Below are 27,878 nucleotides of genomic sequence, written 5' to 3' on the forward strand. Positions count from 1 at the left end.
TTCGCATCGTGTATGGCCGGCATAACTCCACTTTTGTTGAGAAAGAGGAAAAAAAAAAAAAACACATTCCCCTCTGGGTGATCTAATTACAATACTGGGATTTTAACAAACTTTATTTCAGATTCCTACCTTTAGTTATTCTGAAGATGTAGCGGTTTGTTTGTCTGTGTCCATGTGTAGAGTGAATCTGTATGGGAGTGGTTGTAGAATTGTCAGCTTCTGCACCTGCAGGGCTCTAATGAGGAATACTGGCCGGGCCTGCATCCCTTTACATGAGAATTCTCCTTGAGTATCTCACCAGAAATGTAATTTTTTTTCTGCAGGGGATGCCAAAAATCTGATTTGTATCTTACTTACGGCAGATGTTTGGGAAAATCAGTGAGCCAATCATTCAAACAGGAAATGATGTTTCTGGGGGGCATTCTGTACACCTGTGTACACAACACCTCCAGGAAGCCATATTCCATTGCATTCTACATAAAACTACAGAGCTGCACATTGAAACAGAAAGGCAAGTTTGAATAACATTCAATTACAATTTGACTTGTGTCACACTTGTATACGTATACTATTTTTTATTACATTTTTTCCCCCCGTGAAATAGGAGTTACCCTTTAAAGCAGGGGTCTCAAACTGCCAGCCCTCCAGTTGTTGCAGAGCCAGTCCCATGAGGCATTGCAAGGCTGACAGTTACAAGCATGACTCCCACAGGCAGAGAGGCATGATGGGACTTGTAGTTCTGCAACAGCTGGAGGGCTGCCAGTTTGAGACCCCTGCTTTAGAGGCCCCTTTGACACTGGGGCGCTTTGCAGGCGCTACAGTGCTAAAAATAGCGTCTGCAAGGAAATGGCCGCTGCTGTCTCTCCTGTGTGAAAGCCCGAGGGCTTCCACATCGGAGCGGTGTGCTTGCAGGACGGTCAAAAAAGTTCTGAAAGCCGCAAAATCCTGCAAGCCGCATCTTTGGAGCGCTGTATTTACCGCACCTAACGCGCCCGTTCCCATAGAAAACAATGGGACAGCGCTGCAAACCCGCCTGCAAGCGGCGATTTTAACCCTTTTACAGCCACTGGCGGGGTTTAAAATTGCCCCGCTAGCGGCCGAATAGTGCCACTATATAGCCTAGGAGTCCTTGTCATCAGATGATTCATTTCAACATCAAGGTTCTATGTTTTTTGCATTACCTGTAAAAAAAATCCTCTTTTGTAGAAACCCAAAAGCTCTGAGGACACTACTGAGCACCTCCATCATGAATGTGATCTTAGAAGCTACAGCACACTCAATACTCAAGTTATATTCTATAGTATTACCTTACACTCCTCCACTGGATGCTACACAATAGGGTATGTGGTAGGAAGAAGTAGGAAAGAGCTGGGCCAGCACAGACAGTAATTAGACACTCCCAGAAGAGTAATATGCAGAAATCTGGAATATTGCTGATCTCCTTGGTATCTTTGTTAATAAGCAGCAATATTCCAGATTTGTGTGCGTTACTGAATCGCCTGGGTTCCAGTTCACATGTGAGAGTCAGTCACTCACCTAGAGCGGCATTACTTTGGCTTTACTCTCCCAGAAGAGGAGAGAGCCATAAAAAACAAGACGGGATTGGGATGTGCTAAGGGATAGGCCAAGTCAGAAAAAAATTCAGGGGAAAAAAAAAAAGTGTTTTATGGACATTAAAAAAAACTAATATAAATGAATAAATAAAATCCCTTTAAGTCCATCTGAGTTGTATGACCTAAAGCAAACCATTTCTAAATATGATAGAAACCCATACTCCAGAAAGCAAACCCAGAAATATTGGCATGGCACAGAAACTCAAAAAGCACGGATTGTGCAAAGAGCCCGGTTTCCAGTGTGTGGCTTTATATGCCACCAAAATGTTTTTGTAAATCCAAAAAGACTAATGGAGCTGCGCAGACAAAAGCGAGAGAAGCAAGGCCCACCTTCTGATAACCCATGAATGGGAATACAGGCAGGGGGTGTTCTGACCAATACGAAGCACCACTCACCATGAACTTGGTTGATTTCAGAGTTCTGTGACAGAATTTCATCTGCTAGTTTCTGAGCGGTCGGCAAGACCTCCGTGTGGTGAACTGTAATCAAATACTGTACAAATTTCTGCAGCTGGTCTCTGTTCATTTGAAACAGGGTCTCTGAAATAGGAAGATGCAGCTTGACCTGATCGGGCTTGCGGATGCGGTATAAAGAAAGTGCCACCACATGGGCGCAGTAGAAGATGTCCTTGTTTCCACAGCTGCAGGTAACTGAGGTAATCTTGCAACGGTCAAAGCTGATGGCTACATTGCAAACGGATTCTGGATCAGACTGTGTCGCAGGTTCTGTCACTGTGCCGCTTAAGTGAAAACCTAGAAGGAAGGGAGGGAAAAAAAACAAATTAAAATTCTGGATACAACATTTATTTCAGTTAAGTCAAACAATGGCAAAAAAGGTGAAAACTATAAAACTTGGGTCTGGAATGTTATGTAGGAGAATTCGGTCGGTGTGGAGTGAGTTTGCTGCACTGAAAGTAAGGGGGCCGAATAATTTTGCACGCACCACTTTTCAGTTTTTTATTTGCTAAAAAAGTTTAAATTATCCAATAGATTTCGTTCCACTTCACAATTGTGTTCCACTTGTTGGTGATTCTTCACAAAAAATAAAAATGTTATATCATTATGTTTGAAGCCTGAAATGTGGCAAAAGGGTGAAAAGTTCGAGGGGGCCGAATACTTTCGCAAAGGCACTGTATATATTCTAAGTTCACATCGGTCCCTGTCCTTCAAGGAGCTTACAATCTAAGGCAGGGCTCAAAATTTCAAGTCCTGAGCTACTAGCCAGGCCTCAAGGGTTCACTTGCCACCAGTTGCCCCACCCAACCCCTAACCTGTCCCTAATTCTGCTCCTAATCACGCCCTCATAAAATAAAATGACACTTAAATGTTTTATGCAGAATTAAGTTACAAAAATAAATATTAACAACAACTTTATCAATTCCCCTCAGCACAGCCTCACCAGTGCCCATCATTGCAGTGTGACCTGTGCCAAATATTGCAGCACAACCTGTGCCAAATATTGCAGCACGACCAATGCCCAACATTGCAGCACGACCAGTGCCCAACATTGCAGCACGACCAGTGCCCAACATTGCAGCACGACCTGTGCCCAACATTGCAGCACGACCTGTGCCCAACATTGCAGGCTCGCCAGGGTGGAGGAAGAGAGAGGGTGGCCGGATCATGACTGGAGGAAGAGGAGAGCCACGACATCAGAGCGCGAATAGCAAGCTGTTACAGTTTACATTGAAATTGCCTCCACTCTGCTCGCCGCCACACACAGTCCCGCCTCCTCCTAACCCCGCACCTGTGATAGACAACACATCCCAGCATTGGACCTGCATTCTGTCCATCACAGGTGAGGGGGGTCAGGAGGAGGCGGGGCTGTGTGTGACGGCGAGCAGAGCGGAGGCAATTTCAATGTAAGCCGCTCCGGCGTGCTATACTGCTCGTGACCCTGCGGCTCTCCTCTTCCACTTGCAAAACGCGAGTAGAAAATTTGAGGGCTAATCTAAAGTCCCTAACTCGCATTCATAAATACACATACTAAGGCCAGTTTAGACAAGAGACAATGACTGCTACCAGCATGTCTTTGGGGCGTGGGAGGTGAAAATAAAAGCTTTGTTAGTTAAAGCGGAGGTCCACCCTAAAGTGGACCTTCCGCTCATTGGAATCCTCCCCCCCTCCGGCGCCACAATTGGCACCTTTCAGGGGGGAGGGGGGTGCAGGTACCTGTACAGTACAGGTATCTGCACCCACTTCCGGCATAGCTATCTGCGGAAAGGGGCGTAGATTCTGCAGAATCTACGCCCCTTTCCGAAAGTCCCCCGCTGCCTGCTGGGAAACATACGGATCCCAGAGACAGCTGGACCATCCTTATTGCGCAGCGCGACTCGCGCATGCGCAGTAGGGAACCGGGAAATGAAGCCGAAAGGCTCCACTTCCTGATTCCCATACCCAAGATGGCGGCGGCAGCACCCGAGAGACGATCGAGAGATCGGCTGCGGGTGCCGACATCGTGGGCGCGCTGGGCGGGCAAGTATCATTATTTTAAAAGTCAGCAGCTGCAGTATTTGTAGCTGCTGGCTTTAAAAAAAAAAAAAACGGCGGAACTCCCGGCTGACTCCCGCTTTAAAAAAAAATAAAAATACTCGCTCCTAACTTTTTTAAACTGGCGCCTAGATTCAAAGCAAAATTTGTCAATCTCTATGGAGATGAAAAATCGCATTGCGCCAAACATGCACAAAACCCTTTTTTAAAAACGCATTACGTCCAGACTGCAAATATGTAAACAGCCAACATAGAAAGTCATGTTATTTCACTTGTCATGCGATTTCATGCATCCTGGAGAGAATATGGAGTCACATAAGTGTGAACCAGGGCTTAGTGGCGGTAATTAGAAGAACCTCAGTCTGGCGCACCTGTCAGAAAGCTTTGCAAAACCTGAATAATTCCTCCTTTATCCTGTCATCTATATAGCAATTTTTTTGCATACAAAACTGACTCCTGTGATATTTGTAAAGAAGCAGTGATTATCCAGAAAACCCATCTCATACAAAGAAGAAAAAAATATATTTGTATGTGTATCTCTTATTTGTATCAAACACAATAGAAATGAAGACTACAAGACTAGATGAATCTCAGGGAAAAAAAGGCAAATAAATCTGAATACAAATTCTCCAGTGAAATCCTTAGGATACATTTCCCTGGGGCAAACACCCTAAAACTGGGTATAAATGGTAATCTATAAGTTCTCTATACTTGCAATCAGTAATTGGTACTGTTGGGATTACACAAAGCTAGTTTAAGCTTTATTATTATCACAATACAGTGTGCTTCCTATTATGTTCATTTCTGTAAAGGAAAGGGGTCCGCCCTGTTTCTTTATTACCATTACCAACCCATTCCATTTCCCAAGGTGTAAATCACCGGCATGCTTGAGATAACAGAATTAAGGATGAAGAAGTGGAAGGGAAATGTGCAAAGGGGATCTTTAAAAGAAAAGCAAAGAGAAGATACTTCTATTACAAATAGCTGTGAACCACCAGAGCGTGTAATGCCGCGTACACACGGTCGAACTGTTTGACATACTTAGTCCGTCATACAATCCGACGGACAATCCAGCGTACTTTCCACTGAACGGACTTGACCACACATGGATACACAAACAGTCCGACGAAAGCTTGCGCGATGACGTACAGCACGTACGACGGGACTAGAAATAGGAAGTCCAAGACACAGCAAAGCCCTGTAAATCCTTTCTGGGCATGCGCCATTCTTAGTCCGTCGGACTAGCATACTGACGACCGTATTGTCCGCTGAAACCAAAGTACGACGGAAAGATTTTTGGAAAAACCGAAATTCTTAGTACTTCGGACTGCACGCTGAAAAAGTCCGCTGAAGCCCACACACGAGTGGATTGTCCGCTGAAATGTGTTTCAACGGACTAAGTACGTCAAACAGTTCGACCGTGTGTACGCGGCATAAGAAAGTAGAGAGCAACCGGTACAGACAAATGTAAAAGCGGATCTCCGGGATGCCCCTATCCTACACACAAGCCTCTGACCACTGCCGTTACAAATAATAATACTAATTAAATCTAAAATGCTTTTTTTATTCACCTAACGCTCAGGCCACATGAAGCTCCAGTCTCTAGTCCTCCTGCCATTTTACATGAGGCACATCGTCCTTCAGACGTCTACGTCACTAAAAGTGTTCCTACTGATTGTCTAGCAGCGGGGTTCTCTCAGGATCCTGAAAAGTTGTCTGCACCAATGATGTAACTGCTAGGAGACTGTCAGGGACCGGCTAGGATGGGAACATCTACAGCGACATCGCTGGAGAGGGGCCTGGATGGCAAACTTAAAGTGGAAGAAAACCCTCCTATTGTTTTCAGCCAAGGAAGCTGCCATCTTGGCCTCTGTTTAACTTTAACTACCATAATGCTGCACATGTGATCAGTTATGACACCAGCCATTGGATGGTTTGACAGTTTGGTTGAGAGCACAACCAATGTGAGTTACATTTCTGGCACGTCCTGTTTATTAAAACTGTCAAATCGTTGGGTTTACTTCCATTTTTAAGTGGTTGTAAAGGCTAAAAGGTTTTTTTCACGTTCATGCATTCAATGCATGAAGTAAAAAAATAAATAAATAAAATACACCACCTTACCTGAGCCTGGTCCAAAGATGTGCACAAGAGCCTTCGGCTCTCCCTGGTCTCTGTCTCCTCATTGGCTGAGACAGCAGTGGTAGCCATTGGCTCCCGCTGCTGTTAATCACAGCCAGTGAGACAATGAGGAGGGAGCCGGGGCAGGGCGGAGATGCACTCCATGTGTGAATGGACACAGAGCAGCGGCTTGGGAGAAACTTGTTATGGGGCCATTAGGCAGGAGGGAGGGGCCAGGAGTGCCTGCAGGGGACCTGAGAAGGGGAAGATCAGGACTGCTCTGTGCAAAACCACTGCATAGAGCAGGTAAGTATGTTATTTAAAAATAAAATAAAAAAAAAGGTCAAACATCTGCCTATATTTGAGTATATGTTTCTTCAAATGTGCAGGATGGGTTAGAGCAAGGTGCGAGGGAATTGGGCTTAAAGTATAACTAAAGGAAAAACTTTTTAGTTTTGGAGAGAGTAGAGAGGGATTAGATCACCTATTAGGTTTCTTATTGCGGTCTGTGCCCCTGTTATGGAGATTCACCCTATATATTTGCCCTGTTTACTATTATCATTGAAAGTAAAAGAAAATCCCAAATTTTGGGTTGTCCTCAGAAAGGTAACAGGAGACTTTTCCATTAGTTCTGGTGACCTGGAGGTCCCCAAGAAATTTCCTTAATTTCCTGTCACTTCCTGTTTGGCTATGGGACAGGAAGTGAATGGAAATTGCCACAATGGGACACAGATGGTGGGGAAAAAAAATCTGTCAGGTGTTATTACTAGAGGTCGACCGATATATCGGCCGATATTTGCCGTTTTTTAAATAATCGGCATCGGCCGATTGAGCTGATAAAAAGCCGATTTAGAACTACAGCGGGACTTTTCTATTACAGAAGTAATTTCAGTCAGTGTAAGTTGCCTGAGTCGTCATAGAAACACTTTCCTCCTCTCTGGGCAGGCTGCCAAGAAAAGAACAGAAAGATACAATGTTTACACTTCTGAATGAATGAAGTCATCTCTGGGCCGGTTCACACTGGGGGCGATGCGAGGTGACACGACTTGCCTCGCCGCGACCTGCCGCGACCTCAGCGGCGACTTGCAAATGACTTCTGTATAGAAGTCAATGCAAGTCGCCCCGAGGTCGCCCAAAAGTAGTACAGGAACCTTTTTTCTAAGACGGAGCGACTCGAGTCGCTCCTCTTAGAACGGTTCCATTGTACAGAACGGGGGCGACTTGTCAGATTGCGGCACGGCAAGTCGTGTCGCCCCCCTGTGTGAACCGGGACTCTGTGTGTAGAAGTTCTCAGTTTAACCATTTAAAGACTAAATCTTTTCTGACACTTGTTGCTTACAAGTAAAAATCCTGTATTTTCTGCCAGAAAATCACTTAGACCCCCCCAAAAATTATATATATTTTTTTAGCAGAGATCCTAGGGCAGTGATGGCGAACCTTGGCACCCCAGATGTTTTGGAACTACATTTCCCATGATGCTCATGCACAATGCAGTGTAGTTGAGCATCATGGGAAATGTAGTTCCAAAACATCTGGGGTGCCAAGGTTCGCCATCACTGTCCTAGGGAATAAAACAGCGGTTGTTGCAATATTTTATGTCACACGGCATTTGCACAGAGGTCTTTCAAATGCATTTTTTTTGGAAAAAAAATACACTATTTAAAAAATAAAAATAAAATAAAAACAGTAAAGTTAGCCCATTTTTTTTTTCGTCCAAAAGTTTTGACTACCTGTTTTTATTTAATATATAGTTTTTTTTTTTTATCTAAATCATACATACAAGTAAACTGATTGGAGGTTTGTTTTGTTTAATAAATGTTTAAATGTAAGAAATTTTCTGTATCACTTATGAAGGCTGCTTTCACACTGGAGGGGGCAGGCGTTGATGGTAAAACGCAAGTTTTAGCGGCTCTTTACCATCATTTTAGCGGTGCTATTTGGCTGCTAGTGGGGCACATATAACCCAGCTAGCGGCCAAGGAAGAGGTTAAATGCACCCATGAAGCACTGCTGCCAAATCGCATTGCATGCGCTTCGGCAGTGGTGCCCATTCATATCAATGGGCAGGAGTGGTGGAGGAGCGGTATACACCACTCCAAACGTGCTGCTTGCAGGACTTTTTTTTTTTTTTAAGATCCTGCCAGCGCATCGCCTCAGTGTGAAAGCACTCTTTCACACAGACTGCAGGGGAGCCATTTTGCAGGCACTTTACAGGCGCTATTTTTAGCCCAAAAGCGCCTGAAAAACGCCCCAGTGGGAAAGGTGTGTTAGATCAAGGGGGATTAAAAAAAATAAATAAATAAAAAAGGAAAAAAATAAATAAAATAAAATCGGCCTAACATATCGGCCCAAAAAAAATCGGCATCGTATATCGGCTATCGGCCGCCATGATTTCTAAATATCGGCATCGGCCAGAGAAAAACCCATATCGGTCGACCTCTAGTTATTACCCTTTCTTACTGCAAAATGAAAAAAAATAAAATAATTGTGCCTATAGTTCTACTTTAATATTTGCCTGTTGATGAGCTTAACAGTTACGGAGACTTAGTAAGCATGTAGGAAATGCTTTCTTACAATCACATCTCAACATCAGTCCATCAGATTAAAGTCAACCACCTCTGGAAATCCTTCCGTAAACTAAAATAACTGAAGACTAGGCAATGTAAGTTTAAACACAAGGTGGAACGAGGTTTGGCATCTACATTCCAGGTAGCCACTTTTTTTTAAAGATAAGGCAGAAGGAAGAAAAACCAACGAGACCACGGTTGGAAAAAACGGACACAGCATTGTTATGTGGAATACCCGATCTCACCTGCACATTTACCTACTGTCCATAAAGGGGATAAAGGCTTGGTGACATACAAAATGTTCCAACATGAAGACAAATCTGTATACATGGGCATAGACTGTGCCCCTTTCTGTACAGGCAGAGAAGATGGGGGGGAAGGAATTGGTGCACAACAAGTCCCAACTGCCGATGCTAAGGGAGAAGGTCAATAGAAGACCAAGTTAAGCAAGTTCAACTCAAAACTTTAAAGACACAGAAGAGACAAATCTTTATGGATTACTACATCGATTTATAGATTGTAGAATTCTTGAATATTAGTGCAACTTGTAAAATTGTAACAAAACGATGAAAGGGTGCACAGTCGAATATTCCAGTTGACAAAAGAAGGAAAGCCGTTCTTTAAAGAAAGGTCTCCTGTAAGAATTATCAGAAGTGTCACGTTATATTCCTACCTTTAATTATCAGTATTTAAAAAGGAACAATGTGAGAAGGCTCAACCCCCCCAGTAGAGAAGTCACTTCAAAATGAAAGAAGCTAGGGAGGTACTCCTTTAGGAACACCATGTGGCAGGAATACTCAGATGGAGGCAGCGAGGGGGATCGGAAGAACATGAGAGATTACTGGTGAAACCATAGAGATCTTCAGAGTTCTCCCTCAAAGGGTCTCAGTTGTCAGTCTAAGGTTTCATCTTGCAACACTCACATAAAATCAGGATTACACGCCAAGGCTGGGGCTCTCTTGAAATGCAATCTATTTTTGCTGCTGTAACGGGAGTGCAGATTATTTCTGGTTTTCCCTCCTCAGAGCAACCCATTTTTCTATATTTGAATCGAGGTAGCCAGGCATTTGAAAAAAAAAAAATGTATACAAAAAAGATTTGGCTATCGAACAGTACAAGACGCCATAAACATCCTGACAATGCGCTAAACCTGCTAAACTCTTACGTATATTATATATTAGACTAGATTTTCTTAATGCTTTTCGATATTTCTCTTCCAAATAATACGCTGTATATTCAGTCCGATCATTGGTCATAGTAAAAGTCACATACATTTCAGGACCATCTTAAATTTTTAAGTACATCTAACCCATTATATGACAGACATTTTCAGGCTGCCCAATCTAGAAAACAGTCCCCATCAGTCATGTACATCAGTTTTCATTAACAGCCCCTAACAAGGTGATTACTTCCCTATAAAGCACCCATTGTCATTAAAGCTCTCCCATTATTAGACAGGCCTCTCTGCACAGTACATGGGCATACAGACCACACAAACCCATTCCTTTGTAATACTTTAATGGACTAACTGGCTTTGCCAATTAAACTATGCTAAACTACAGGCTTTGCTGCTCTCATTAGTTTGCAAATTAGCTACAAGTTGACTGCTACGCCTGTAAATTAGTAAGCACCTAACTATTTTCTCCTGTATATCAGCCTGAACAAGACAGCGAGGGGAAGACAACAAGAATTTGTCAAGAATTAGAAGAGGCATCTATAACACGACCCGACAGAAATAACCCAAGTCTTGGCGTCTGAAGCATTCTAAACATGGAATTCAGTACTCGAGCTTCCATGCAACAGGAAATCCAAATTGCACATAAAACGTCTCACTGTATACTTATGTCTAACTTAAGCCAGGCATAGATGGATCGAATCTCGTCTGGTTCAATGATCCATCCATCGATCGACTTGGGTACAGGCAGTATGTTGGATCTTTAGTATGCGATTATTGCCAGCAGCCCCCCACCGGGAGAACACAATGGCTCTGTGGTAGGGATTCAAGTGATTTTCTTTCCTGCAACCCGTGCAATATTATAATCGATTGCCTGCCTTACATTAAAGTGTAAATCAAAAAAATGATGGAGGATTTATTACTAGAGATGCACCAACCATAAATTGGCAACAATTTTTCTTTTCTGTATTTTGCAGATTGAGAAAAAGGTGCCGATAATGGCGCCAAAGACGCACGCACGTGATTATGATGTGTTTTTTTTTTATAGGTCTTGTGACTCAAAAACTGCATTAAAAATGTGGCACAGGTGTGTTATTAATGCATTCTTGCTTTGTTTTCAATGCATTTAAATGGGGGGGGGGCATGTGTTTTTGCAAGCAAAATGCAGAAAGCAAGAACAGAAGAAGTGCAACGGACCAGTGTGAAGACATGCATAGAATTTAACAGGATGCATTTTTCTTGAGCTTGTCTTGCATTAAAAAGGTGCAGATAATGACCGACAATAGATTAAAATTCATTATATTAATTCAAAAGATATATATCTATATTCATATTTTTTTTTTCCTTCAAGACGGTACATTTTCCACTCAACCTAAACAAGTCATTATTATATTTTTATAATGATGGATTTATATTGAGTTAACAGCACCTCCATTCAAAATGATAGGAGACAGTACAGTGGCGAAACAATTCAATACAAGGGGAATCAAGGAGCCCTGCTTGTTAGAGCCTACAAATCAAAAAGTCACCATAAAAGATTCCACTTGAAAAGATTTTTCTTACATTTTTTATATTCATTCATATAGGAAGTGTTTTTTTTTCTACCTCCATCCAAAAAATGCTATTGTTAGAGTTCATCCAATTTGCTTTGTCGGCAAGCAGAAAACAGCCCCATTTTTAAAGGGCTTCAGTCGTGGACCATTTCAGAAAGTACCAAGAGAACTGTCACTCAACAGGGAACAGAGAACCCTTATTTCCAAAGGTATAAAATGAAATGCCAACCAAAACGTCTTTTAGACAGGCTGGGGAAGGGTGCCAAGTCAATAGTAGAGGGTCTTGAAGTCAACAGTAGAACTGTCCAATCTGGGGGGGGGGGGGGGGCACACGCTTGCTTCCCGGCCTGCAATAATGGGACAGACAAATGTGGAGAGAAATCTTTCCAAATGTAAAATAATAAAAACCCTTTTGCAGAGTGCAGAACGGTTGGAACTAATGTCCGGATCATATCGCTGAATGGCCTACCTCTTTTCCCTGTTAGCATGGTCTTCAACGAAATGTAAGGAAATCTCCATATAACATAAAAAAAAAAAACGTTATTTTCATTGTCATTTAGAAAACATCCATTGCACAAGCTAGATCTGGCTTGTGTAATGTAATGGTTGCATTTTCTAAATGGCCATAAAAATGACATTTTTTTTTGGGGGGGGGGGTTCCTGTTGAAAGTGGAGTAAAGATTAGATCTAGTCTTAACTCCAAAACTGCAAAACATCCACATCTAAACGCAGTGTCTTTAAATGCCAACAACAAGCAACGTCTGCAAAGTCAAGTGTATTATCAAAGCAAAATCTTCATCACAAAGATGCAGCCATTTAGATTGGTTACCAACCCAACAGAACATTAGGAGACTAAAAACACTCACTTCCTACTTAACCAAATGAGTCTAAAAATCACAGCCACCAAATCCGCCCTTTATTGCCGTTCTTCTTTTGCAGCCCCGTGCCTCTTGCAGCACACCAAACACCTGCTTGTTTATGTAAATCTCTTATTTGAATAGGAACTAACAGATGAGCAGTTCCTTATAATTTTCGCCCTCTGCGAGTGTGGAAATGCTCCCCCATTAAGAAGCACATCTCTCCACATCCTGCTGTTTTTACTTGCAGTCGCGCTCCCTGCCTGCGCCCGTGCTGCCTCCCTCTCGGTCTCTCATGGACCATTCCGCTGAAATTAGCTATTCATTACATGTGAAGGAGTAGCAGCTTGAGCAGGGCCCTGCTGAGAGAGCTGCTTCTTTACATGTCAATTCCTGAACAAAAGCATCTGCTACCTAGCCGATATGTATATTTAATGCCACTGCATAATGGGCAAAATGATGTGCTGCTCTTTACTTGTTTGTTCAGCTGTAATGTACTCTTGTCTAGAATTGCTTTCAAATGAATCCCACTGAAATTTAGAACATTTATTAGGTCACGTGAGCAGGCACAATCGTTTGATTTTATTCAACAAACTTATTCAACATATTGTAGTGAGAGAAAAATTGGGAATCAATTATGCAGAAAGGCAAAAGTGGTAGAAACCCCATTCAACACACCCAACACATTGGTCTGCATCGTATGCCAGCCATAGACGGTTCGAATCTCAACTGGTTCAGGAGGACTGGCCGAGATTCAAACCATCTATGGGCAGGCCGATTGTACACAAGTTGATTCATGTTGGACCAGCATGTTGGATTTTGCATGCTAGAGCCGCTAGCAATAATCATTGTGTTCTTCTGACAAGGATGCCCCCGAAGGATTCCCCTATCAGCACTGACTGCATTGATCTGTATTGATGGGGGAATCGAGCGATTTTCTTTCCTGCAACCTGTGGATCATCCTTGCATTCCACTAATCAATCAATTTACAATGGTCCTCAGTGTTATAACTATCCATTATCTTTGAAATAAATCAAGATGTTTGCTGCACTGGCCACTTCCCAATATATCAGATGTCAAGTCTATACCAGGACAAAACCATTCCTCTACTAGAATGCAAATCGGACTGTTCCTGGTCTGCTCTGAGTAGGCTGGACTGTCAAGTAGCATGATGTAGTGGAGAGGCCGGGTACAAACTAGGCCAGTGTGTTAGAATGGGCTTGTATACTCGAAGCACTAGCAACAAGGGAAAAAAAGGAAAAAAAAAAATTGCCTGTGATCGTAATGGCAACATTGAGCCATAAACAAGAATATAGGCTGTCATAAATTCTCACTCTACAAACATACACAGCAATCTATATAGCGGACGTGCCCATACCAGACTCTCAGAAGCCCGATATTGATCAGTACGCAGAGGCAGACCTAAAAAGAACCTTCGATTCTTGCAGTATCTTGACTAGCAGATCAATAAGCCACAGCATGAATGTAGAAATGATCAACACTGATCCCAGTACAGAAAACTGTTGCAAGCAAAAAAAGATTTGCACTGGGCCGAAGAACTGAAATACAGTTCCCCTTTGCTTGCCTTTATATGGCTCTTGGGAAATCTATCCTGCCACCAACAGAAGACATTATTCTTTCCATTGATATCAAAGTCAGAGCACTATTCCTCTCTCTGATACCAACAATGGGGAACTGATTCTCCCACTGAATCCAACACTGGGGAACGGTTCTTCCCACTGAATCCAACACTGGGGAACAGTTCCTCCCACTGAATCCAACACTAGGGAACGATTCCTCCCACTGAATCCAACACTGGGGAACAGTTCCTCCCACTGAATCCAACACTAGGGAACGATTCCTCCCACTGAATCCAACACTGGGGAACGGTTCCTCCCACTGAATCCAACACTGGGGAAAGGTTCCTCCCACTGAATCCAACACTGGGGGAACGGTTCCTCCCACTGAATCCAACACTGGGGAACGGTTCCTCCCACTGAATCCAACACTGGGGGAACGGTTCCTCCCACTGAATCCAACACTGGTAAACGATTCCTCCCACTGAATCCAACACTGGAAAACGATTCCTCCCACTGAATCCAACACTGGGGAACGGTTCCTCCCACTGAATTCAACACTGGGGAAAGATTCCTCCCACTGTGAACCAACAATTGGTAACTGATTCTCCCAATGACACCAATGATGGGGCACAATTCCTCAAACTGACACCAACAATGGGGAACTGATTCTCCCACTGAAACCGAGATGGGGCACGATTCCTCCCACTGAAACCAATGATGGGGCACGATTCCTCCCACTGAAACCAACACTGGGGAACGATTCCTCCCACTGGAACCAACAATGGGTAACTGATTCTCCCACTGACACCAATGATGGGGCACGATTCCTCCCACTGACACCAGTGGTTTCATTTTTTTCTCCCACTGACCCCCAAACCAATTACATTGTTTCCTCCCACCAATGCCAAGGCATTTTCTACTCCCACTGGTCACAGTCTGCCCCCCCCACCCCCCTAAGGTTTAAATGGCAGCAAACTGGCACTTTGTTTCAAAAGTTTGGAGACGACTGGCTTAGATTGTCTATAATCCATGGATAGAGTCTAGATCAGCCTCTCAACGTTTTTCCCCCTAGGGTCTCCAAACTTATTAAACAAAAGGCCAGTTTACTGTTATTCAGACTTTGAGGGGCGTGGACTGTGGCCAGTGAGCTAAGAAAATGCCCTGGCATCAATGGGAGTAAACAATGCCCATCATTGGTATTCATGGGAGAAATAGTGCTCCATTGTTGGTATAAGGGAAAGGAATAGTGCCCCATCATTGCTGTCAGTGGGAATAGTGTCCTGCCGTTGGTGTCAGTGGGGGGAAGTGCCCTAATGTTGATATCAGTGACTGTAATTATGCCCAGTTCCTGGTGTCAGTGAGAGGAATAGTGCTCCAAGGGTCAAATAAAGGCAAGCAAATGCTTACATTCAGCCCCCCAGGCCACAGTTTGGAGACCACTGCCCTAGAGGAACCCATAAAATAATGCTGAGGTTTCAGTCAGCCCCTGCTAAAACCAACCACTGGGAAGAAGACCGCCCTTTCAGTGGTGGTAATAATGCCATCCTTACACACTGCTTAAACAATCATTAGTACAGCTGGCTCTGGCAAGTGGTATCCATCCTGGAACTAGCCATACTTTTGTCATTTGAACATTTTGATACAAAAATCATCACGGGATATAATAAATGTGTAGAAAAACAAATTGGGTTAAGTGAATTGGCAAAATCGTGCCCCGTCACAACATACGCATACTGACTGCAACACCATCACATACTGCAAGAACAACTTTCCAGACATCTGCTGCACAGCATTATATGAAACCGTAATTTGAACTAGTCCTCCTACACATAGCACATCTCTTATGAAGCACACAACTCCTGTTTCTCACAGCAAAAAAGAAAAACAAATCATAATGAATTAAAAAAAAAAAATACTCAAATTCTCAATTTTTCAACACAAGTTATCTGTTTGCTATTTAAGGTTACATCTTTTCCACAAAAAAAAATTCTGGAAGGGACATCAGACATCGTGACCATAAAATAAAAAAATGTTCAGTTTTATTTATTTCTTTTCATTTCTTTTCACCAAGTCAACAAATAAGGACAAAAAAACAAACAAACAGTTTAAACGAGAAGTTGAGGGGTTATTTTTTTCTGACAAATCATACTTACCTTGGTGGATGCAGCATCGGCTCTAAGGCTGGGAACCAAGCAACCAAACACAGCCGATCGCCCAGCTCTCAGTACTCCGTGAGCAGAGAGCTGATGACTGTCAGTCTCTGGCTCTTGGCACTGCCACCCCCCCCCCCCCCGCACTCACTGGAGCTCTGGAGGGGGCAGAACAGCTGGCTCAGCCTCTCAGTGGCTCACTGAGAGGCTGAGGTCCAGGTATCTTGGTGGATCCCGACCATATGGTCGCAATCTTTTCCAAACCTGGACCGGTTCTGTGACACCAGCTGACAGCGGACTTCAGCCCACTGTCTGCTGAAAACTAGTCACAGGAGTGCAGAATGAGCTTTGGCTTCTCCTTTAAAGTACCAGCAAATATAATGGCTAAGTGGCTAGCAGCATTAGGATCCTTGGTTCGAATCCCAACCATGGCACTAACTGCATTGCGTCTGCATGTTCTCCCTGTGCCTTTGTGGGTTTCCCCTGGGTATTCAGATGTAGCTATTCATGATGTTTGCCGCGTTCTGATGATGAAACCGTATTTTTGGATTTTACTCAATTCAAAAAAGAAAGCTTTTTTGAAGTGCAGCCATCCAGGCATTCCTTTTTCCTACTTTATTCCGGTGTGCTCCCACACCCAAAGATATGCTGGTAGGTTAGTTGGTTTCTGTCTAAATTGGCCCTAGTGTGTGTATGAACCTGACTTGGGGTCCTCGAGGGCAAGGTCTGATGAGAATGTACAATATATAGGCAACGTACTGCGTACATTTATGGCACTATATAAGTACTTATAATAAATAAATTTGCCACCAAAAGCCTCACCCAGCATCTGTAATGTTCCAGAACATTCGACCAGCCACATTTTTCCATAGCACAAATTTCAGTACACAACCACCGAACCATTCCCACTCTTATATAAAGTCAAAATCGACAGAAGCTACTTCTAAATGTTAAATAGATGGACATTTCACCTGAAAAAAAATAAACAGAAAGCTACAATCTGCACCCCACAGTACCCCATCTTCTAAATTACCATGTGGTTTCTTAGGCTAGATTATCCAATACAGTACCATGGGGGTTATTTACTAAAGGCAAATTCACTTTGCGCTGAAAGTGCAGTTGGAAGTAAAGTCACTGTAGATCTGAGGGGGACATGCAAGGAAAATAAAAAACATAATTTTAGCTTGCACATGATTGGATGATAAAATCAGCAGAGCTTCCCCTCAGATTTACAGTGACTGCATTTCCAAGTGCACTTCCAGTGCAGAGTGGATTTGCCTTTCGTAAAGGACCCCCCATGTTGTACATTCACTGAGCAGCCTAAGGTCTCTAACTGGAACCATTTGGTTAAACTTCAACCTACAAAGTAAAACACTCTACAAAGCCAAGGTTGTAGAATCATTCCAGCGCAAAAAGGTAGTAAAGGGTTTTCTCTTTCCTAGCACAAGCTATTGACAGATAAAATATGTATTCCAGGTATGGTATATTTAGGTCTAGCTTGGACCATTATAACTATGTGTATACCATACCTGGTAGATGCCCCTGGAAGTTGGAGATCACTGAAGACTCTCAGGCAGCAAGACTCCCACTGGAAGATCTCCCCACTTCCTGCTTCTCTAGCCTAGAAACACCCCTCTGTAGTCCTTCAGACACTGCAAATGATGTAACTTCCTTCACAGCTCTGATGGTGGATTGGATTGAATACATCCTAATTAGCATTCACTCCCACCCAGTCACACCTACAGGAAGAGTCCAAACCTCCCAAGTCCCTCCACAGATCACACCCTCCCAGAGCCTGAACCCTCCCCGAAACTAGAGGCTCAAAGAATGATGGGACATGTAGTATCAGGACTGGAAAAGAAAGGAAACAACTTTAAAATTCAACCAGGAGAAGGGGTGACCTCATTATTCCAGCAAAGCAGCAAGACAAGCATTTTTAAAAAGATGATAGAAGCAACATTTGTCTAAGTGAACAGAGGTGTTCAGGATTTTCCAGCACACGGGGCCACAACCTTCCTAACAAGTCAAGAAGCCACGCTTCAATGCGCCACTTATGTCCCCCGGACAGCAAAAGCTGAAACTCATGGTTCAATTTGCACAAGTTTTCCAAGTCCACATTCCTCTGCCATCAAAGCAGCAGACCAGAAAATTCTCCAGTTTAACCAGTTGCCGACCGCCGCACGCCGATGTACGTCGGTACAATGGCACGGGCAGGCATAAGGACATACATGTACGTCCCTTGCCTCCCGCGGGTCGGGGGCCCGATCGGGCCCCCGCCCGGTGCCTGCGGCGGTCGGTATTCGTGCGGGAGCGATCCCGGACGAGGGGACGGCCATTCATTCATGGCCACCCCCTCGCGATCGCTCCCGACGAATAGAAATCCCCGGTGACATCACTTCCTCTCCTGTAATGTAAACACAGGAGAGGAAGTGATGTATTCTCTCCTCCGTGTCGGTATTTTCCGTTCCGACACGGAGGAGAGCGGATCAGTAAGTTGCACCAACACTCACACACACAGTAGAACATGCCAGGCACACTCACACCCCCCCTTTACCCCCCGATCACCCCCCCAATTACCCCTGCCCCCCAGTCACAATGACACCAATGTCATTTTTTTTTTTTTTTTTTTTTTTTTTGCATTGGTGTCATTTGTGACTGTAATAACTGTTAGGGCAGTTAGAGTTAGCCCCCTTTAGTTCTAATGTACCCCCCTAACCCCCCCAATAAAGGTTTAACCCCGTGATCACCCCCCGTCGCCAGTGTCACTAAGGCAGGGTTCACATTGCAGCGGTTTATGAGAACGAATGTGATTCGCACCGCACTGCAGTGCAAATCACATCCGATCTCTGTGCGATTCGAGTTCAGCCATTCGCCGCACCCGCCGCACCCGCCACACCCGCCGCACCCGCCGCAAATTCGCACGGGACCCTTTTTTTGGCCCGCAGCAGAATCGGATCGCATGGGTGTTCACACCATGCGATCCGAGTTTGCAGATCGCACTGCGATATGCGAACTGATCTGGGGGTGTCAGTAACATTTCACTGACACTCCCAGCAGTTCGCATAGGGCAGTGTGAACTGCCGCCGGGAGGCATGCGATGCGGGAACCCGCCGCGGATTCGCGGCGTTTCCGCCTCGCTCCAGTGTGAACCCAGCCTAATAAGCGATCATTTTTCTGATCGCCGTATTAGTGTCACAGGTGACGCTAGTTAGGCAGGTAGGTATTTAGGTTCGCCGCAGCTTTTTATAGCGCCAGGGACCCCCATATACTACCGCATAAAGCCCCCTGATTGCCCCCTAGTTAACCCTTTCACCAGTGATCACCATATAACTGTTACAGGTGACGCTGGTTGGTTAGTTATTTTTTTATAGTTTCAGGGCACCCGCCATTTATTACCTAATAAAGGTTTAACCCCCTGATCACCCGGCGGGTGTCATTTGTGACTAATAACTGTTAGGGCAGTTAGGGTTAGCCCCCTTTAGTTCTAAGGTACCCCCCTAACCCCCCCAATAAAGGTTTAACCCCGTGATCACCCCCCGTCGCCAGTGTCACTAAGGCTGGGTTCACATTGCAGCGGTTTATGAGAACGGATGTGATTCGCACCGCACTGCAGTGCAAATCACATCCGATCTCTGTGCGATTCGAGTTCAGCCATTCGCCGCACCCGCCGCACCCGCCGCACCCGCCGCAAATTCGCACGGGACCCTTTTTTTGGCCCGCAGCAGAATCGGATCGCATGGGTGTTCACACCATGCGATCCGAGTTTGCAGATCGCACTGCGATATGCGAACTGATCTGGGGGTGTCAGTAACATTTCACTGACACTCCCAGCAGTTCGCATAGGGCAGTGTGAACTGCCGCCGGGAGGCATGCGATGCGGGAACCCGCCGCGCATTCGTGGCGTTCCCGCATCGCTCCAGTGTGAACCCAGCCTAATAAGCGATCGTTTTTCTGATCGCTGTATTAGTGTCACAGGTGACGCTAGTTAGGCAGGTAGGTATTTAGGTTCGCTGCAGCTTTTTATAGCGCCAGGGACCCCCATATACTACCGCATAAAGCCCCCTAATTGCCCCCTAGTTAACCCTTTCACCAGTGATCACCATATAACTGTTACAGGTGACGCTGGTTGGTTAGTTATTTTTTTATAGTTTCAGGGCACCCGCCATTTATTACCTAGTCTCACTAGTGTACCCCTAAATTTAGGGGTGTCTACTTTCCAAAATGGGGTCATTTGGGGGGGGTTTGTGCCATCTTGGCATTTTATGGCCTTCAAAACTGTAACGCCCTTAGAAAGCCTGAAGGCGGTGCTTGGTTTTCGGGGCCCCGTACACGGCTAGGCTCCCAAAAAGTCCCACATATGTGGTATCCCCATACTCAGGAGAAGCAGCAGAATTTATTTTGGGGTGTCATTTCACATATGCCCATGGCATGCGTGAGCAATATATCATTTAGTGACAACTTTGTGAAAAAAAAAAAAAAAAAAAAAAAGTTTGTAATTTTCCCGCAACTTGTGGCAAAATATAAAATATTCCATGGACTCAACATGCCTCTCAGCAAATAGCTTGGGGTGTCTACTTTCTAAAATGGGGTCATTTGTGGGGGTTTTGTGCCATCTTGGCATTTTATGGCCTTCAAAACTGTAATAGGTAGTGAGGAGTGAAATCAAAAAATTACGCCCTTAGAAAGCCTGAAGGCGGTGCTTGGTTTTCGGGGCCCCGTACGCGGCTAGGCTCCCAAAAAGTCCCACATATGTGGTATCCCCGTACTCAGGAGAAGCAGCAGAATTTATTTTGGGGTGTCATTTCACATATGCCCATGGCATGCATGAGCAATATATCATTTAGTGACAACTTTGTTAAAAAAAAAAAAAAAAAAAAAAAGTTTGTAATTTTCCCGCAACTTGTGGCAAAATATAAAATATTCCATGAACTCAACATGCCTCTCAGCAAATAGCTTGGGGTGTCTACTTTCTAAAATGGGGTCATTTGTGGGGGTTTTGTGCCATCTTGGCATTTTATGGCCTTCAAAACTGTAATAGGTAGTGAGAAGTGAACTCAAAAATTTACGCCCTTAGAAAGCCTGAAGGCGGTGCTTGGTTTTCGGGGCCCCGTACGCGGCTAGGCTCCCAAAAAGTCCCACATATGTGGTATCCCCATACTCAGGAGAAGCAGCAGAATTTATTTTGGGGTGTCATTTCACATACGCCCATAGCATGTGTGAGCAATATATCATTTAGTGACAACTTTGTGTAAAAAAAAAAAAAAATTTTTTTTTTGTCATTATTCAATCGCTTGAGGCAAAAAAATAAAATATTCAATGGGCTCAACATGCCTCTTATCAATTTCCTTAGGGGGTCTACTTTCCAAAATGGGGTCATTTGGGGGGGTTTTGTACTGCCCTGCCATTTTAGCACCTCAAGAAATGAGATAGGCAGTCGTAAACTAAAAGCTGCGTAAATTCCAGAAAACGTACCTTAGTTTGTAGATGTGACAACTTTTGCGCAAACCAATAAATATACAATTATTGACTTTTTTTTTACCAAAGACATGTGGCTGAATACATTTTGGCCTAAATGTATGACTAAAATTGAGTTTATTGGATTTTTCTAATAACAAAAAGTAGAAAATATCATTTTTTTTCAAAATTTGCGGTCTTTTTACGTTTATATCGCAAAAAATAAAAATCGCAGAGGCAATCAAATACCATCAAAAGAAAGCTCTATTTGTGGGAAGAAAAGGACGCAAATTTTGTTTGGGTACAACATTGCATGACCGCGCAATTACCAGTTAAAGCAGCGCAGTGCCAAAGTGTAAAAAGACCTCTGGTCATTTACCAGCAAAATGGTCCGGTCTGAAAGTGGTTAAAGCAAGCTCAAGACTAATTTTCCAAGGAGGCAAGTTGTACAGGCAGCCATCGCAACTACCCAAAGGAAATCTGGTAAACAAAACCGAGCGAGAAATAGGCAAGGTGACACACAAGGCTAGCTTCTAATTTTGTTTAAGAAATCTGGAAATTTATAATTTTTTTCCAAACTCTTTCCAGAAAAAGGGCAACTGTTAAAAAATAGATGCACTGACCACTTGTTTCCGTCATCAGCCTTCATGTCCTACTAATCTGAGCTGAACACACCAGCCATTACACAATATGCAATTCCATCCATTCCATCTGATGCCAAACAAAAACACAATTTTTTTATATATAAAGAGGGGAGGCATGAGAAGAAAAGCTCTTTAAAAGAGATCCCTGCTATTCAGATATCAGAGGGCTGTTGGTGTAGTCTCGGGGTGATAAATGTGACTGTCATGTTTAGAGGAATGTGAATACCAGAGGGTTCTTTTCAATACTTTCAAGCCATAAGACATATTTATGATAATCAGGTTAAATGTAAGCATGCCAACTATGCGGAGACTTCACACACACCGGTAAAACAATGGATGCAATCAGAATAGGTCTTAGCATTGCAATAAGGAAATATTTCATTAAAGTAGTAATGACAGCAAGAAGGAAAAGAACAGGCTAAGGTTCCATACAGACCAGGGCTCGACAAATCCCAGGCGCCAGGTCGCCATGGCAACTAGAATTGCACCCTGGCGCCCGGGCTTTTGTGAGCCCATTTAATTTTGTGGGGTTACACAAGTTGTATAGCAGGCGCCGCAGGGTAGAGGGTCTGTTCTCCTTCCCATCTTGTTCCTGACACGGAAGCGACGCGTATGGATGGCGTCACTTCCAGGTAAATGTTGACAGTTTCCTAAGCCGGCATTCCCGGGAAAGAATGTAATGCAGTGCGATTTGCATTGCATTCCATGCAATGAAGCACAGGGGAAACAAGCAGGGTCTTTTAAACTCTGCATGCCCCATTAAAGAGAACCAGTCACCAAAAAATCATCACATAGGGACATGTGAAGAAAAAAAATTTTTTTTTTACAATAAAGAAAAAAAAAACTTAAGTTAGACCCAAACACTTTGAGGCCCATTCCCACAAATACACATGTAAAACAGATATGTTGGCGCGCCTACGCATTAACATCGATTGCCATACACATTAAATATTGCTGCGCATACCGGAACGAGTGCAATAATTCTGTAACTCTAAACTGATGACCTATAGGGGGCTTCTAAAGCGTCACCTATAGAAAAAATAGGATGCTGAAGTTGTTGACATTTTGCGGGCACACACAAATTTAAGGTTTGACCTATTGGATATCTGCTTACTCAGTGCAACCTTTTATATTTTAACAAAAATTGAGTCATTTATTGCATTTTTTATGCCCTAAAATTAATATAAGTCTCGTTTTTACATAAATTTTGAGTTTCCTAGACCTTTCCGGTAATATCGAGTGACATCTCTAGAGATTACCTAGTGAGAAAACGGTCTCATTCAGCAGCATTGTAACTGAATGAGACAGCTGTCCGATTTTTAATTAAAAAAAAATAAAAGCCATAAATTACTTATAAATTGTCCGCCTCATGAGAACAGCGGGGTGAGTATAAGTAATTTATAGCTTTTATTTCATTTTATGTTGCCATTTTTTATTCTAAACAGAAAATAAAGCTTTGTTAGTTATAAAAAAAAAAAAAAAAAACAACAGCTCCTAACATTTTTAGGTGGCTCCTAGATTCAAAGTAAATTAGTCAAGTCCTGCTATACACATTGCAATAAGGCAGTCCAATCATTTGGAATGGATAGCAGATTTCTAATGAACAAATCAGTGTTCAGAAGCGGGCCAACCCATGGCACTATGTGCCTAATGCCGCGTACACACGGTCGAACTGTTTGACGTACTTAGTCCGTTGAAACACATTTCAGCGGACAATCCGCTCGTGTGTGGGCTTCAGCTGACTTTTTCAGCGTGCAGTCCGGAGTACTAAGAATTTCGGTTTTTCCAAAAATCTGTCCGTCGTACTTTGGTTTCAGAGGACAATACGGTCGTCAGTATGCTAGTTCGACGGACTAAGAATGGCGCATGCCCAGAAAGGATTTACAGGGCCTTGCTGTGTCTTGGACTTCCTAATTCTAGTCCCGTCGTACGTGCTGTACGTCATCGCGTAAGCTTTCGTCGGACTGTTTGTGTATCCGTGTGTGGTCAAGTCCGTTCAGTGGAAAGTACGCCGGATTGTATGACGGACTAAGTACGTCAAACAGTTCGACCGTGTGTACGTGGCATAAGCAGCACAGCATATTTACATTGTGGCGTACCGCATGGATGCTCATTATCTTTGCCTTGTGGGAAGAAAAGGGTGCATGCCCATTTTTTCCCCTGAATATTAAAGGCACACTTTAGTATTCAGGGGAAAAAAAATGGGCATGCGCCCTTTTCTTCCCACAAAGCAAAGATAATGAGCATCCATGTGGTACGCCACAAAGTAAATATGCTGTGCTGTTTAGGCACATAGTGCCATGGGTTGACCCGCTTCTGAACACAGATTTTTCATTAGAAATCTTCTACTCATGTCCATAGGGATACTGACACTTCTAAAGTGTCGGCCTCTAGGGTCCCCCGCAGCTTATAGTTTCTCTTGCTGACCATCACATCTCTGCTGAATCCAGAAATGTGTGGAGGATTCCAGGAGACAAGACAATCCTACTAGTGTTGGTTTTCCTACACGGACTTCAGCAGATTTCTATAGAATGGAGCAGTGACCTGGCGGCACAAACAGCAGGAAAGGTAAGTATTGACAGTCTGCTTTGGAGCGTCACTTTACCAGACACGGCACACCGTACAAAGATTAGGGATCAGCCAACAACTCAACTGGCTTTCGAAAACTGAAAAGTGAGTCAACAACTTGTCCAAGTCAACCTTCATTCTACAAATTCCACAACAATGCAACGGCGAAATTTAGAGGCTCGACATCAGACTAGCTACGTACATAATAAATACATCTACCCAGATTCCCGATCCTCGCAGAACGACGATCGGAGGTGACTCAGCCTTTATACATCCGGAAGTGAGCCGAGGAAAAAAATTGCAGGACTTAGAAGCCAGACAATAGATTTACTCACACATGATCTATTCAGACAGAGCAAGTTACGGGAAATCCTTCAAAACACATTTTCAGTCATAATCTTCTCCAAGGAATTGTTTCGGTTTCTTTCCTAAAATGCCTACAAATGGCATTAGAATGACTCACTGCTTGTTAGTAGACAGAACTGCTGGGCAGACATAAAAAAGAAAAAAGTGTTTGGGTAATGTTGGCTAGAATGGACTTGTGTCTTTTGTTCAACCTTTTGTGTTTTTATAGTTGTCGAAACCTTGTTTGATTTCTGATTCTTTTTTTTTTTATGCAAAGTTTACAAAGAAGGGTTGAGAAGTCATTAGTTTGGGAACAGACTACTTATCTTGTTTCAGAAAAAAAAAGACAGCAAGAAACAAGGCTTTCAACCAGCTATTCCTTCTATGAGCCTCATCCAGTGGGGTCTGCTGCCAGTGCAGATATTTGATTACAGCTGTTCAACCCGGCTGGCAAGTGGGAGGCTGTCTAATGTCTTTTTGCATATGCCAATAAACTGTACTTGTGTATACGAAAGTACCGCCAGCCACGCGAGTACAGCGGCGCACAGACATTTATATTAAGCTGTGCATTATACCTGGGCAGAGGAAACATGCTGGGATTTACCATGAATGGGCTCAGCCAGCCTGTGGGCGCAAGAGCCCTTATGCAGCCTCCTCAGCTTTGGATGGCAAGCTGCAATACACTACATTTTCAATTTTAGGGCTGATTAGGGGTCGACCCATAGTTTTTTCATGGCCGATGCCGCCTTTCAGGCCGATAGCCAATATTCTGTACATCACACTCACCTGCCACCCAGATACAGCATGTCACTTGCCACCGTCTCCTGCCACCAGATGCAGCGTGTAACTTGCCAATGTCACCTGCCACCCATATGCAGCTTGTTACTTGCCACTGTCACTCATATGTAGCTTTTCACCATCACCTGCCACCCATATGCAGCTTGTCACTACATAGACTACTTCTGGCAGCCTCTCCCCAGCGGCATCCGAGCGGGTAAGCTTCTACATGTGGGCGAGTGGTAAGATATGATGCAAGCATCTCTCTGCTTGCCCACGGCTCTGTCAAGAGCAGCTTTTGATGCCCAGCTGTAGGGGCAGAACAGCGGTGACGCAAGACAGGCAATCAGATATTGTGTCATCTCTCTGCTGCACGCCGTACCGCGAACAGACTGCAGCGAGCACCACGCGGGGATGGGGGGGGGGGGGTCTGAACAATATCGGTACATTTCTGACTGATAATGATAATTTGAAAAATTTTAATATCGGCCTCTGATAACCCCCAATTGTGATATGCTTTAAGGTTCCTCATGGTGCCCAGTACACTTTTTGTGTGTGATCTTTTAAGAATATTCCATAAGGTCCCTGTCATGTAAATGATCGATCAGGTCTGCCTCTCAGTTCTTTAGGTGGACCTTATCGTACAATCCATTCACCCCTATGGGCCAGTGGGTAATAACATACTTGTGTCCATAGACACCTGCCTACCTTTAATCTGGAAAAAAAAAAAAAAAAAAAAAGCATCCTGCAGTGTTTTTCAACAACGTGCGTTGAAAGAATGCAAAAGAAACATTGTACCCTTCTGTTCAGTTACACATCAAAAGGGATGAACTTTGGTCTGCAAATGAGACCAGTTTAACCATTAAAAGGAGAGGTACAGCCAAAGCTGGTTTGGCTGTACTTCTCCTATGGATCACAGGAGTGCAGTTCGTTTTGCACTCCTGTGACCCGTTTTCGGCACAGAGCGGGCTGAAATCTGCTCTCTGCTGACGTCACAGAGATGGTCCAAGCTTTGCGTCATCCCTACCATGGGGTCGGGATATGCCTAGATCACTGGACCGACACCCAGCTCAGCGAGTTACTGAGAGGCTGAGCCGGATAATCTTGCCCCTTCAACTATGGAAGTATGAATAAAAAAATAAAAATAAATAAAAAAAACACACACACACACACACACACACACACACTTCTCTTTTAAAGGCTAAGCCTTTTTCTGACACTTGCTGCTTACAAGTTAAAATCAGTATTTTTTTGTAGAAAATTATTTAGACATGAACTATATATATATATATATATATATATATATATATATATATATATATATAGCAATATTTTATGTCACACTGTATTTGGGCAGCAGTCTTTGAAAACGCAATTTTTTGGGGAAAAAATATACTTATGTAACACCAAGAATTGCGATTCTCATTTTATCCAGAAGAGTTCAGCTCTATCCTCTACATAATTATCGGACAGTCATCAAGGAAAATATATATATTTCATACAATCTTTCCTAAAGTATATGCAATAAAAAAGAAAAATTGAATGCCATTTAAAAAAAAAAAAAAAGTCCCTTTAAGAGTTATGGGCGAAAGTGACGTTTAGTCGTCGCTTCCGCCCTGCAATCATATGGAGAGAGGTGGGGGCCATCTTCCCCTCACACATCTCCATACCAAGCCAAGGAGCAGACCCGATTACCTCCGCTGCTATCGACAGCCCCGGTAAATGGTGGAGGGCACCGGAGAGTGGCAGGGGAGGGGGGGGAGGCCCTCTCCTGCCGCCGATAAAAGTGATCTTGCGGCAAAACCGCCACAGAGACCACTTTTATTGGAAATCGGACAACTCACTGAAGAAGAGGATCCTGGGGTTATGGCAGCTAGCAAAGATATCTCTCTTCAAAGTGCCAGAGTGCATCGGCGTGAGCCAGTCCGGAAGTGGTTAAGTGATCACATACCCACTGTTCCCAGCTGTATAAGGATCTCCTAGAGTGGG

The 27,878-nt window shown here is 43.7% G+C and overlaps 1 protein-coding gene across 2 annotated transcripts in view; it reads right to left on the minus strand.

Moving 5' to 3' along the window:
- ZSWIM6 (zinc finger SWIM-type containing 6) overlaps positions 1 to 27,878 on the minus strand; it is a 187,937-nt gene that overhangs the window by 106,068 nt on the left and 53,991 nt on the right. For both annotated transcript variants that reach the window (XM_077462679.1, XM_077462678.1), the window contains exon 2: positions 2,010 to 2,366. In XM_077462679.1, coding sequence (XP_077318805.1) covers positions 2,010 to 2,366 — 357 coding nt within the window. The remainder of the gene's footprint in view (positions 1 to 2,009; positions 2,367 to 27,878) is intronic.

The sequence above is a fragment of the Lithobates pipiens genome, unplaced genomic scaffold (genome assembly GCF_037356315.1).
Source record: "Lithobates pipiens isolate NorthernLeopardFrog02 unplaced genomic scaffold, aLitPip1_a1.2 Scaffold_3, whole genome shotgun sequence".
In the NCBI taxonomy this organism is placed as follows: Eukaryota; Metazoa; Chordata; class Amphibia; order Anura; family Ranidae; genus Lithobates; species Lithobates pipiens.